Source organism: Rhagoletis pomonella, unplaced genomic scaffold (genome assembly GCF_013731165.1).
Source record: "Rhagoletis pomonella isolate Grant_MI unplaced genomic scaffold, Rhpom_1.0 Rhpom_scaffold_00002, whole genome shotgun sequence".
Taxonomy (NCBI): Eukaryota; Metazoa; Arthropoda; class Insecta; order Diptera; family Tephritidae; genus Rhagoletis; species Rhagoletis pomonella.
In genome coordinates, this window is record NW_023458556.1 from 54,013,489 (window position 1) to 54,026,657 (window position 13,169).

At 34.5% G+C, this 13,169-nt stretch overlaps 1 protein-coding gene across 1 annotated transcript; it reads right to left on the reverse strand.

Annotated features, from left to right (window-relative positions):
• Positions 1–1,631: 1,631 nt before the first annotated feature.
• On the reverse strand, positions 1,632–7,973 carry LOC118733802 (protein Tob1). The gene is made up of 4 exons (XM_036463377.1): positions 6,890–7,973; positions 5,182–5,358; positions 4,760–5,106; positions 1,632–4,684 (listed from the first exon to the last, which is right to left on the reverse strand). The coding sequence occupies exons 1-4, from the start codon at positions 7,040–7,042 to the stop codon at positions 3,709–3,711; spliced, it is 1,653 nt and encodes a 550-aa protein (XP_036319270.1). The 5' UTR covers positions 7,043–7,973; the 3' UTR covers positions 1,632–3,708.
• Positions 7,974–13,169: the final 5,196 nt, after the last annotated feature.

Here is a 13,169-nt window from a genome sequence, read left to right on the forward strand (position 1 = left end):
GGCATAAGTAGCGTCTTTGGTTATAATTTTAGATAAAAAGTTTGCGATTTTCAACTCAATATTTTATAAGGCAAAAAATATATCAGCAAATAGTACTTCAACGCAACCACATACACATTTTCCACCACAGAACTCCTCCAACTCGCATTACAACATGAAACTCAAACGAAATGAAAAAGTCCTTAATTTTTTTTTGTTTAAATTTCTGTAACGTGGAAAACTTTTTATTATACATATATTCTCAATAAAAAAGTATCAGAATTTATAATCACTACAAACATTGTTTTGGTTTTTTTTTTGTATAAAAAGTATAAAAAAATTATTAATGTTAAAAATAAAAACGAATATTGTATGTATGTATGTTGCAATGCACTAGCAAAAAACTCTGTACAAAATTAACCGCATATTTAGGTATGTAATAATTTTTGTTGTTTATAATTTTGTTTTCGCATATTTCTTTCGCATTTTGTTTATAGGTATTGCTCTATCTAGCATATTTATATATGTAGTTATATGTATATGTTGTAATAGCATTTCTGCTACATAATAATCATAATAGTAATAATTATAATGATTTGCAATAAAAAAACTCTGTTCTATACAACAACAAATGTAATATAATTAGAAAAATTATTTTGTATGCGCATAAATGTATGTATGTAGATATGTGTTACAAAATTTATTAAACAGTATAATAATTAAAAATATTTAAGTTACTTTTAAATTGTAAATTGAACTAAGAAAAAAAATATAAAAAATTCTCTACAAAATTGTTTTTTTTTTTGGTTTTTTTCAGTTTAGACAAATAAGGTAGTTTAGGAGTTACTTTATATAATTTATTGCACACTTAATTTGTTTAAAGACATTACTCTGAGACTAAGACGTCACACCGCACAAGGTCACAAGATGTTGAAGGTACATTGGTACATACACAGTTGAGAAATTAACACCGCCGCTGGTGCACAATAAATAAGCTTTAAGCATGAGAACGAACGGCGCTGCAGGAGAGTTATGCGCGCCTTAGGGCGCCCACGCACGGTTAGCTTAAAGCTGAAGTGTGAGAGGTAACTGATAAGCGTGCACACCAAGTGTTTAATATTTATAAGTAGTTAAGCTCGCTCTTTACAGCCCAGTCAATTTTGATAAAAAAAAGGTACCATGCTTTTCAGAAAAATATTTTAATCAGAATAAAACATTTTTGATGAATCAAAACCTATTGACAATTACCGTATCGCCGCTTCTATCACTGGCATACCACAAATGGACAAATGCAAAAAAATATACAAGTGCTCGTAGTTTGTTGAAATTTTACTCCTACAAGGATTATTTTACAGTGAATTTAAAAATTAAATAAATATTTTTTTAGCGGTTACCAATTAAAAAAAAAACAGGGTTTTAAGTACCCGATACCAATTTTTGTAAAAGCTGAGTGGTCATGCCCATTTAAATATAAATAGCTTGTTTATTCTCACGATTATTATTATTCCATTTAAATAGTATACGTACAAGTATTCTCTTATTATACATAGTACATACCTACATATGTACATATGTATGTATGTATAAGTACTGAAATTTTTTGAAACTTCCTTATTTAGCAAAAATATTTGATATTTTGCTTGAGAATAATAATTTTTTTTGTATGTGTTCAATAAGTTGTTAAATTTTTGTTCTTCATGCATTAACAAAAAAAATGGGCGGGATCACTCCGTATTTTACGAAAATTGTAATCGATACCAAAAATTTGATTTCATTTTTGAAATAACCATAATAAAATAACTGGTGCTTAAAACCCGGGTTAAAAAAATGTATAGCCGGTACAAAAAACCGATTTAATTTTTGAAACCACGGTATTGTAATCTTTATAGGAGTAAAGTTTGAATAAATTGCGACCAACTATCGAATTTTTCTACATTTCTCCATTTATGCGTCAGGGGTAGTAGCAGCAATGTGGTAATTGTCAAAAGATTTCAATTAATTAAAAATATTTTCTGTCAAATTGAGAGAGTTTTTCCACCTTAAGTGCTATGTACATTAACTGACCTATCAGTACATCCCTCAACTCAGCTATGTTTAATATCCCGCTGTGCGCGCGGCGCCTTATATTTGCTCATTTGCAACAAATCGCTGATACTTTCCGCTGCTTTTCTGCGCTCGGATGCATTTTAGCGTTACCACTAAATGTTATTGCTGTTGTTGTTGAGAGAATATTATACTCCCATTTCCGTAGGCCCGATTTCGTTTGCTCCCTCAGCTCGCTCAGCTTTCTTAGCCCATTCAGCCTTTTAGAACTCCTCAGCCTTGTCGGCCTATTTCTTTACTTTTCACTTGCGTCCAGCGTATGTATGGCATGCGTGTATGTTATTGACTTTTATGGGGATTATAATGTGCTTGTGTATACACACACACACACACACACACACATTCATTCGTATGTATACATGTATTTGCATGCGTATTTAAGCGTTGACTAAAGTACTGCGGTTGGTTTTCTTACAACTTTTTTCACTAGATTTTTTTTCGTTTTACTTTTGTTTAGTTACAATAATATGTAGCAATAATAATAATAGAAATATAATAGTAATAAGTATTTATACAATATAATATACATATATAAAACATTTAACATTTTCTCTCATTGTTTTCTTCTTTATCTTACATAATACAACATTTGAATATTAGAAAAATGTGTGGGTATAAAAAACAGCAAACGAATTTCACTTTTGACTAATTTTAAAACTTATTATAATATATAAGACTTTATTTGCGTATATTGCAATTGTTCTGCAATTGTTATATTGTTTCTTCTACTTCTTCCTTTTCTTCTTCTACATATGTATGTCTCTTTTTTATTTTTGTTTTTCTATTTCTATTTCTATTTCCATTTTCTTTTTTTTATCGATTACAACTAGTTAATAAAAAAACGACTTGAATTTTTTATACTATGCTGATAGTGTTTTACTTGTAGGTTAGATATCCTTGCCTAATTTATTTCTAAAAAATAGCGCTTTTTTGCATTTCCAGTGCCCGCCTTATGCTCCAACACGTAGTACATATATATATATATATATATATAATTACAAAATCTCCCCTCCTTTAGCCTGTTCGATTGCAAAGCGCATATTATACTCCTATGTTTGTATGTATGTATGCACTGTTTTAGTTTTTCTTCACTTCTACTCTTGCATTTGTTGTTTTTGTTTTAATACATATAATTTGGTTTCAGCTATATCAGCTTTTTGCTAATATATTTATGCTTACACATGCAGATGTATTGGTTTTTGCATTTACGTGCTACATACTATGTACATATGTATGTAAGTTTTTCCGTACTTGTATGTATGTTTTTACTACAAGATTTGTTGATGTATTTAGTTGCTTTTTATATTTAGCTAGTTTTTCTTCCTTAAAAAAAAAATTGCGCTTTGCTCCGCACGCTTGCTGCCTCTCGCTCGACTATCTACATACATACATATACATATATCATTTATCAATTTGCTAAATTTTTTGTTTTTATACATACAAATACATATTTGTAGTAGTATTATTTTCACGTCTTTGCAATAGTTCTAAAAAATAAGCTTTTAAAAAAATATGCTATTCTTCCTTCTAGTCGATCTTCCTTCTCACAGCACTTTCCACCGCCTATCTTTCGCCCTATCTCTCCCTCGCCCCCTTTCATGCGCTCTGCCAGCAATTCGAAACGCCTTAATTGGCCACCAGCAACTGCTGGTAGGGTCCAGCTGCATTGGAATAGAACGAATTGAGACCATCGATAAGTTTCGAGTTGTTTGAGTCTTGTTGTTGTTGCTGTTGGTTATTGCTATTGGCAGCTGCGGCGGCGGCAGCGCTGGCTGCTACGGCAGCAGCAGCTGCTGCAGCTAATGGCGACGGACTAACTGCAGAGGATGCTGCAGCGGCGACAGCGCTCTTGGCTGCATTGTTGGTGGCTTTGTTTGTTGCTTCGGCGCTGACGCCATTCGTAACAGTTACGGTAATGCCATTATTGCTGTTGTTGTTGTTGTTGCCGCCATTGGCGCTGTCAACTGCGTTCTTATCAAGGCCATTTTTGGCTTTGCCATTTGCTTGTTGTTGTTGATGCTGCTGTTGCGCTGCCAATGCAGAACCAATAACGCCTGGCGGTGGCGCCAATGACGATTGTTGATGCTGTTGTTGCTGCTGATGAGCTGCTGCGGCAGCTGCAGCAGCAGCAGCGGCGGCGGCAGCGGCTGCAGCTGATTGTTGCAAATGCTGATTACCGCCGCCCACTCCATAGAAGCCATGTGGATCTAAGTAGTTGTTGAATTTGCCATGACCGCCGTTGGGTGGGTTGTTGGCGGCGCCGCCAGCGTTACCAGCATACAGCCCATTATTTTCGGCAGCATGGAAATGCGCGTCGAAGACATTTCGATGTCCATTGAATTGTGGATACATGCCCATTGAGGCCATGTTGGGGAAGTAGAAGGGATCGGCGGTGGCACCATTCTGTCCCAGGCCAAGCGAGAGTGGATTCGGTGAGAGTGAGCGTGCTGGGGAGACGGGTCCGATCGGACCGAAGTGATTCGGTGGCTGCGCTACATTCGGTCCACCATGGCCGCCGTGATGTAGTTGCTGTTGTTGTTGCATGGCACGTTGTTTAATGTAATTGGAGAATTCTGTGGGCGACATGCGATACGAACTGCTGCTGAAATGTGTATTAGAAGAGAATAAAAAATTAGTTGAATGCTTTCGCATTTGTGCGTATGTTATTAGTACCAACCTATTGGTACGTTTGGAACTGGTTTTCAATTTCGTGCTGCCGAATTTCGTCTGCGCAAAGGTGGCTGTGGTGAATGTTAGTGGCGCTTGTGTACGCTGCATAAATGAGCCATTGGCCGCCACAGCGGGATTGGGACTGCCCTTGTAAGTGGGCGAATTGGAGGAAGCCGAATGCGGTGAAGAACCCGCATGCGGAGATGTCTTCGGACTCAGGCTCAAACTATTCATGCTCGTATTAACCGCATCGATGGGCCGGAAGCATTGCGCTTCAGGGTTAAAAGTCTTATTGACCTCGCGATCGGCCGATGTGTTGTCTTCATGATTGTCGCTATTTTCCGAGTAGAGAATCTGGAGCGAAAAGTCGAAGTATATTAGATACTAATGAGTCCATGTGCGTGGTTGAGATCAATTGACGCCACTTACCTTCACAGCACCCTTTTCGCCAATACGATATGACACCTCACCAGGATCCACCCATACCGAGAGCTCAGCTGGCAAATTTTCTAAAATATCAGCAATTGGTACGCCACTCTCACGGGCTGCGCGCTCCAAAACCGAGTCAATCGGGTCACCAGTTTTTAAACAACGAAATGCGGAACCCTGCAGATGAGAAGAGGAAAATTTAATTATTGACCTATGGGGATATTGTTTTTTTTTCAATAAAGGTGCGTAAGTATTAAAACATCCAATAAGTAATGTTAATATGGAAACTAAACAGTTGCGTTTGCTATAGACTTTTGGGTAACCGCTAAGCTATCGGTAAAAGCTCTGTGTGCCTAAAACGTGGTTTTACAGCTGTTTGATACCCATCCAAGAGAGCTGTTTAAGAAGTGCGAGTCAACCCTGTAAAAGTTGAACAAATTAGAGGAGTTGCGAAGTTTTGCGAGAATATAAACAAGTGTCCTGTAGAGATTTGTTCCATGTGGATCAGATGCGATATTTATATTCACCCCGTGAAGTTAAATCAGACAATGTCCTATCGAGAATTCATTAAATTATATAGATGAAACTTTATGAACCTAAGAAGCGCTTATACCTTTCTTGAAGTCCAAGAGAAGTCCACGTGATGTCAAAAGTGGAAGTACTCTCTCTTTACTCAGTAAAACCAACTCATCCGCCTTGCTATTTTTTGCTAACCTACTGTGGTCCCGAATTGACACCGACTTCGATAAGGCCCCACGATTTAAGGAACTCGCCCTAAGGACTTTTCTCGATATTCAATGCCATTCCAGAAGCGATCGTCCAGCCTTAGCTAATTATGGGATATAGATAACCAAGGTTTTAAGCTCTCTGTCTCAGTTACCATGGGTAGATTTCCAAGTATATTCCAAGCGCAGGTTCACGCCATTAGTACATGTGCAGAGATAAGCCTTCAAAGAAAGTAATGTGAGTACTGCAAGGCTGCATAGCCCTTGTTTCTTATGAAATCAAGTCCGAAATATTTCTTGAGTGCGTCAAGAGGCTAAACGCCTTAGCGGAAATCATTAAGGCCTAAGGAGAGACGCGCTTGCCAGAAGAGCGGTAGCAACAACACCAATGGGCCCCGAGATGTTCTTTATGGTAATACCACATACCATCAGAGAAGAGCTTAGGAGAGAAGAGAGAACTAGCAGATAACAGCACTGGAAGCAAGCCATTGGGCTGCGACAGGAAAGGAAGTTACTGGTAGGATACAGTAGGAAAAGATATGAACAACTTATTAACCTCCCAAAGTATAACAATCGTAACAGACATCTTAACAGGTTATTACAGATTGAGAAGCTACATAAACTCGGGATATGGTCCAACAATACAATATGCCGGCAATATAATGATAATGCAGCTGAGACTTCTGGGCACATAATTATCGAATGCGATGCCGTGGCGAGAAGACGAGAGAAACACCTCGGCTCATTGGACCTGCAGCCGAATCAAAGTCTACCCCCAGGTTCGACCAAAGAAAGACGAATTTTTTTTCCAAATTACAACGAACCAAGGATGCTGGCAGTTACTTATGTATGTAAGTCTAGCTTAGCCTTCTTCTACTATGTATATATAAGTACGTAAGCCTGTACCTGTGAATCTTTAACTGTTTTGAAACGGATACTTCCTCGCTAGTCTAATTTAATCTAATCATCAGTTACGTACTCACCTTGAATGGCTTCTCTGGGTACCAATGTCCTTGGAACTTATCCTTCAATGCCTTTTCGAGTTCCTCTCCGAAAATATTCACACGTCGCCTTGGCAGTTTATTATACAAATACGAAATCACGAAATTTAATGCCACTTGAATTTCTATATGCATTTTGTTGCTTTGTTGTTATTATAATTGTTTGGTTGTTGTTGTAGGGTATTTTAACGCAAGTATGGATATTTATTTGCAATGTGCCCAGCTATTGCTGCTGCCGCAGACGTACTTATTTATGTATGTATGTATATATGTAGGTAGGATGTATGTTTAATGTATGCAGCGTTGTCAACGTTTAAAATTTGCGCTGGTTGTTACTGTTGTTGTTGTTGCTGTTCTTGCCGTAATTATGGGGACGTTGATATCTTGATGTTGTTGTTGTTATTTTAATCGCGTCGTGATAATTTAATTATAATGAACGTGTTATTTTTGTGTTATTGCTGTTGTTGTTGTTATTGGTTACTGATCCTTTGCGTGCGCTTCGCTTTTTGCACGCCGCTGCTTGGTTCTATTTGCTTTAATGGCTGTTGTTGTTGTTGCTGTTACTTGTTACGCCCGCAGTTAATGCAAATTTAATCGCTTGCTTTTTGTGACTGCACGTTTTTCAGCGCTACACTTTTGTTTTTTATTGGTTTTGGATTTTGCTTAAAATGTTGACTTTTTTATGGCAAAATTACTTTTTTGGTGTATGTTCCGGTTGTGGCTTCAATTTGTCGGTGTTTTTTTTTTTGTTTGAATTTTAAGCGTATTCTTGTTGTAGTTGTTATTGCATGCAGTTTTTGTAATCGTTTATGGCTGTTTTTTTATCTACTTTTTTTTGGGGAGAATTCTTTATCAACTCTGTCTTCTTGTGGCTGTTTGTTTTTTTATTTTTAAGGTATTTTTTCTCTTTCAGCTTTTGGTTTTCTTCTTGCCGCTGTTGTTGTTTTTGTTATAATTCATTGAAGTACTTTGGGGATTTTATCGTTGTTTGTTATTTTGAGGGAAATTAATTTACTTTTAAAGTGCTCGTAATTTTATTGTTTCTTTGAAGATTTTAAAAATAGTGTCGCCGACCTAAAAAAAGAGAGAAAAATGATTGCAATTAATTTTAATTTCTTTATAAAAGTGTATAAAAAAATAGTTAGGAATATTTTAATTTTCCACCTATTCTTAAAATTATTATTTATCCTTTTTAAAAGCAATATATAAAATATAACTATTCAATTTTTTTCAAACTTATGTACAAATTAATTTTGTTTTACAAGAATTATTATTTTTCTATTTTCTGCTTATACTTTTCACTTTAAAATACTCATAACATAAATCTAAAAATTATTAGTTCTGCACTTGTTTGCCTGCATAACGGTACTCATCGTTCGTCTGCAGTCGCCCGTTGCGTGCCACCCCTACGTCAAAGTCAAGTCCAAAAAGTACTGCAATGCCGAAGTCAGCGCTGTTATTGTTTTTGTTTTTGGCTCTTGCTGGTTGCATGAATGTCAGTGACAGCATACTGAGCAGCTGTCGTAAATCTTTTGGTCGCTTAGCTTTGATTGCTGCTGCAGCAACGACATAAGCAGCAGCGCATCAACGCTAGCGTGTCTCATTTGTTTTTCTTTTTTTTTTTAGTTTATTTATGCAAAGCTACGTAGTGCAGTGTCTGACACTTTTTGAAGGTGTAAATTTTCGCTTTTATTTATTGTTAAGATTTTTATTTACGCTCGTGGTGCTCTTGACTCAATTGGCATGCCAGCAAAAGAAAATCCAAAATAATAAATGGGCTAGTAACCTTCGATGGTGGGTTTTCCTGTGTTATTCTTTTTTTTGTAATTTTTGTGTTTATAAAAAAAATAAGATATGAAATACTAAAAAATGCATTTAAAATTTAAGTGCAGATATGCACATATGTACTTTCTACAATCTCCGTTCTATATCTCTTACTATTCGATTTAGAGTGTCTATTGGCCACTTTAAAATGTTGACTTATTTTTCAACGCATGCCTTTAAAATTAGCAAGTAAAATAATTTAATTATCGTTGTCTGCATGACTTTACAAATACAAATGTACATACATACATACACACTAGGAAAAAACTAGAGCACGAATGCGCTAAGAATTTTTTTAGAAAATTGTGTGCACACATACTTACATATGTATGTACATATGTTTGATAACACAACTCCTCTCGAGCGAGATAATTTTCTCTAGTTCTAGATGCTATCTTAATGAAAGTTAAATAAAAATGTGAAATTTTTTAAAAGGAAGTTCCTTATAATTACCTCAAAATTCCAACCTACCGAAAGCATAGAGTTGTTTTGTCAAAAGTCCACAGATATGTATGTACATTAGGGTGGTAAAAAAAAAAAACATAGTAATGTCGGAATTGTAATGCTCTCACCCCCTAGGATTGTTCTATACCAAAAAAATATATCGCTGTTTTTTTTTATTTAGTATAGGTATAGGATAAAGGACAACCCTACTTGGTAAGAGCACTAAAATTCGGACTAATGTTTCACGCATATCAAATAAGAAATATCTAAAAAGTTGTTTTACAACCGCCAGATGAATATTATAATCAAACATCCGAGTACATATTAGAAAAAAAAGTTTTCTCTCACAGTTAAACTTCTTAATTTTAAGCTTTTATTTTAAATTTCTAAAGTTTAACATATTCGGAATCCAATCGCGTGTTTTTAAAAAAATATCGTATTCAAAAATATCAAAACACATTGTAGAAAATACATACATATGTACATTAGAGTGGTATTAAAATTTAGGAAGTTAATTTTCACATAAGATTTCCTAAGCCATAACCCCTACGTCGATGCTACTACCCAGTGGGAAAATGTAATGTATAGTAATCGAACCTTTTCCACATTCGAAAATGCATTTTTTTCTCCAAGGCGATGTCTTAAGAAAAGTGGGGCATTAAATTTTTCAATATGAAATTTTTGGAACTTTTTGAATACATTAGAATGCTAATTACATAGTTAGCAGTAATATTATCGAGAACTCATAAGAAATACATTATATTATTTATCACGCATGTAATGCATTACTACCTTTCCGACTGGGCTGTTCAACAACATTGTCTCGCTTATATTTAATTCTGAACCAGTGTTGCCACAAAAAAATTACCAAATTCCTCAAAAACAAATGAAAAATCCTCAAAATCCTAACAAATTACTCAAAATTTTCTTATTACAGATATGAGTATGCTTTACAGGTACTTAGTATAAGAATTAATTACATTCTCCAATTCAATTGGTACATTTGTTCTTGCGGCTCAAACAAAGTATCACCGTTACTTTTTATGCCTTGGTTTGTATATAATATTATTTCAACTATATCAGTGGTTAATCTGGTCCTCAAGTCAGTCCTACACATTTTTTAACTACTAAATATACGTTCTACTGAAGCAATAGAAAAGGGCTATATAAGTAATGCAGATATAATTTTTTTTTAATTGGGAAACTTGTGTATATGAACCTGAAGAATATTTTAATTCAAAAACTTCTTTCCTATAATTTTCTGGATCTACTGAAAAATCAATATGAATGTTGTTATGATCGAACAATGCGTGTTCTCTCCATTCGTTATCGAGATTTTGCAAGTTCAAAATATGTTGAAAATACATATAACGATGGAATGAAAAAAATTATCGATAATATTTTGAATATTTAGCAGCAAATGCAGATGTGCTTAAGTGCGAAAAACACCACACAAACGGCTTGACAAAGCAAGCGTAATATCCCTTTGCTTAAAGCTATTTATGTTGTGTTGAAATGTTAAAAAAATCAAAATTTTCTGATTTTATGGCCGCCATATTTACGTTTGATCAAACCCCTTACGTTGTGTATGGTAAAATCGCCTCATTCGCAACCGAATTTTCACCGAATGAGGATGCAAGACAGAAAAATCGAAGAAAACTAAACTCTTTTACATTGCGAACCGGAAGAAAACTAAAACTGTTTGCTTGAATGAGTCATGTTTGCATGTTTAAAGAATGTTTGACAAGTCGCTTGTGTTGTGTATTTCGCTCTTTATAAAACTTCGGAAAGCTTTTTGTTCAAAAATTTGCAGAGCGATTTAACAACTCTGTTGTGAAAAACATGGTTGCATTTGTTATCTGCCAATATATCGAGAGAAAATTCCTCAAAAATTCCCCAAAATAAAAATCCGCAAAAAATACTCAAGCGCACCCGAAATTCCTCACGTTTTGAGGAATTACTCACAAAGTGGTCACACTGTTCCGAACCCACGTTAGCACAGTTTACCATAACATATGTACGTATTCAAGTATGTGCCCAGAAATGTTATGCCAACCATTCAATTTTTCGACACATTTACCACAGTTTCACATTTGTTCCAGTAATCAAATTATCTTAACATTGCACATATCAACTTCGACAACTTAAGGGTCATAAGCAGATTTTTTGAAATATTGCTATATACTTAGCATAATATTTAAACTTACATACATACAATATGTAAATATAAACATACAAATTGAATGCGGAGATATGCATAACATTATTTAAATTCGGGCAAACACACACACGTGCAATACACACGTATTTAACATATATGTACATACATATGTACTTTGGAGTAGGGAAAAATTGACTTTGCTCCATTCGGCTTTGCTTAAGCTGATAGGCGAAAAATTAAGGTTTATTTGGTCATAAAAATGTGCATTGAGAAAAATTGTCAAAATAGGATAAAGCAAAGATGTGCCTCAAAAGCTACTTTATTAAATTTTACATAAAGTAGGAAAACAGCTTATAACTCAGTACAAAGGTTTATTTTTTTCATATCAATCAATGGATTTTGGCATGCTGATCCCAAAATTTCCCCATTTTCATGTCTCGTCAGATTTGGTTCCCAACAAGCAAAATAAACTTAAAGAAAGTTTTTTTTAAGTTTTCAATTATAAACATTAAGCTTACAAAACATTGCTTTCTTGTTTATAAAACGCTTGAAAGTAAGCGTAATATAATCGAAAAGGAACATTGGTTATAAGCGTTGAAATATAAACTTGTAATAAATGTTCAAAAGAAAGCTTTTTATAAGCGTAAAAGTGTAAACTTATAATAAAGGTCCAAAAAAAGTTTTTTTATAAGCGTATGAATATAAACTTACTAAACATTTTCAAAAGAAAGCTTTTCATAAACATTTTTATAACCCTTTATTTAAAGATATTTCATTAAAAACTCATACATAGATTGCTTAACATCTAGAAACTAAACGAAATGCGAATTTTCGACGGACTCATCTACAGTCGCGAAAATATAAATAGGGAATAAACATTTTAGCATACAAATTCACGATAACACACAAAAATTAAGCATAAAAAAGTTAATTATTACATCTTGTTGCGTGCTTTCAATTACTTGCGCTTATTGGCAAATTGGAAAAGCGACATCGATGCAGCTATATATTCCGCTTTATCGCCGCCATTCTCATTGATGAACTTTTCTGAAAAAAATTCAATACATTTTTAATTGAATGTTAAATTAAGAAAGGATAAGGGGAACTTATCATATGAAGACTCGAATGCTCCACTGATTAGCGCGGGTCCTGGATTGGACTTTTTTTACCACATCGGTTTTATTTAATTTTTTCTTTTAATAATATATTTTAAAAAAACGTAAACACGTCTCTTACGATTGAAAAAATTTTATATTAACTACTTCATGTCGTTGGCATTTACATTTCATTTATAAGTTTAAGTTATTTATAAACATTCGCTCTCAAAACTTATTAAAGGTTTATTTGAAAAAACTTTTAATAAGCTTAATATTAAAAATGCTTATTTAACGCTTATTATAGCAAACTTAATTTAAGTTATTTTTAAAAACGTTTACTGAAATGCTTGTTGGGTTGTTATAAAGCCTTTTCTTCGCATAAGTTTAGAACTCCTGAGGCACGTGTTTCGCATTTTTATGACCAAATTAACTCATCGAAGAGAGTCTTGCTTAGTGGGTCAAAGTTAAAAAACTGAGCACACCCTAATGTGCATAGATATGTATGTACATCTGTACATCTGCAGCTCACTACAAAATTACATTTCTCCCTCAAAAGCTGTCAAATCGATACAATGGCGCAAAGAGCCAAGCTATAAATGCAAATTAAGAGTGGAGAAAAGAATTTACGCCAGCAGCGTGTCACCAAAATCCGTACATATCACTTGCGAATGGGAATTGCTCAATTCAAAATGTTTGTATGTTGTATCTACTCTTTTTTTTGCAATTTTTGTCTATC

Excerpts from the sequence above, each read along its gene's own strand:
- LOC118733802 (XM_036463377.1), bottom strand. The coding sequence starts at position 7,042 with ATGCATATAGAAATTCAAGTGGCATTAAATTTCGTGATTTCGTATTTG. Across the intron at positions 5,359-6,889 it reads ACCCAGAGAAGCCATTCAAG|GGTTCCGCATTTCGTTGTTT; the intron begins GTGAGTACGTAA and ends TCTCATCTGCAG. Across the intron at positions 4,685-4,759 it reads AGTTCCAAACGTACCAATAG|CAGCAGTTCGTATCGCATGT; the intron begins GTTGGTACTAAT and ends TACACATTTCAG.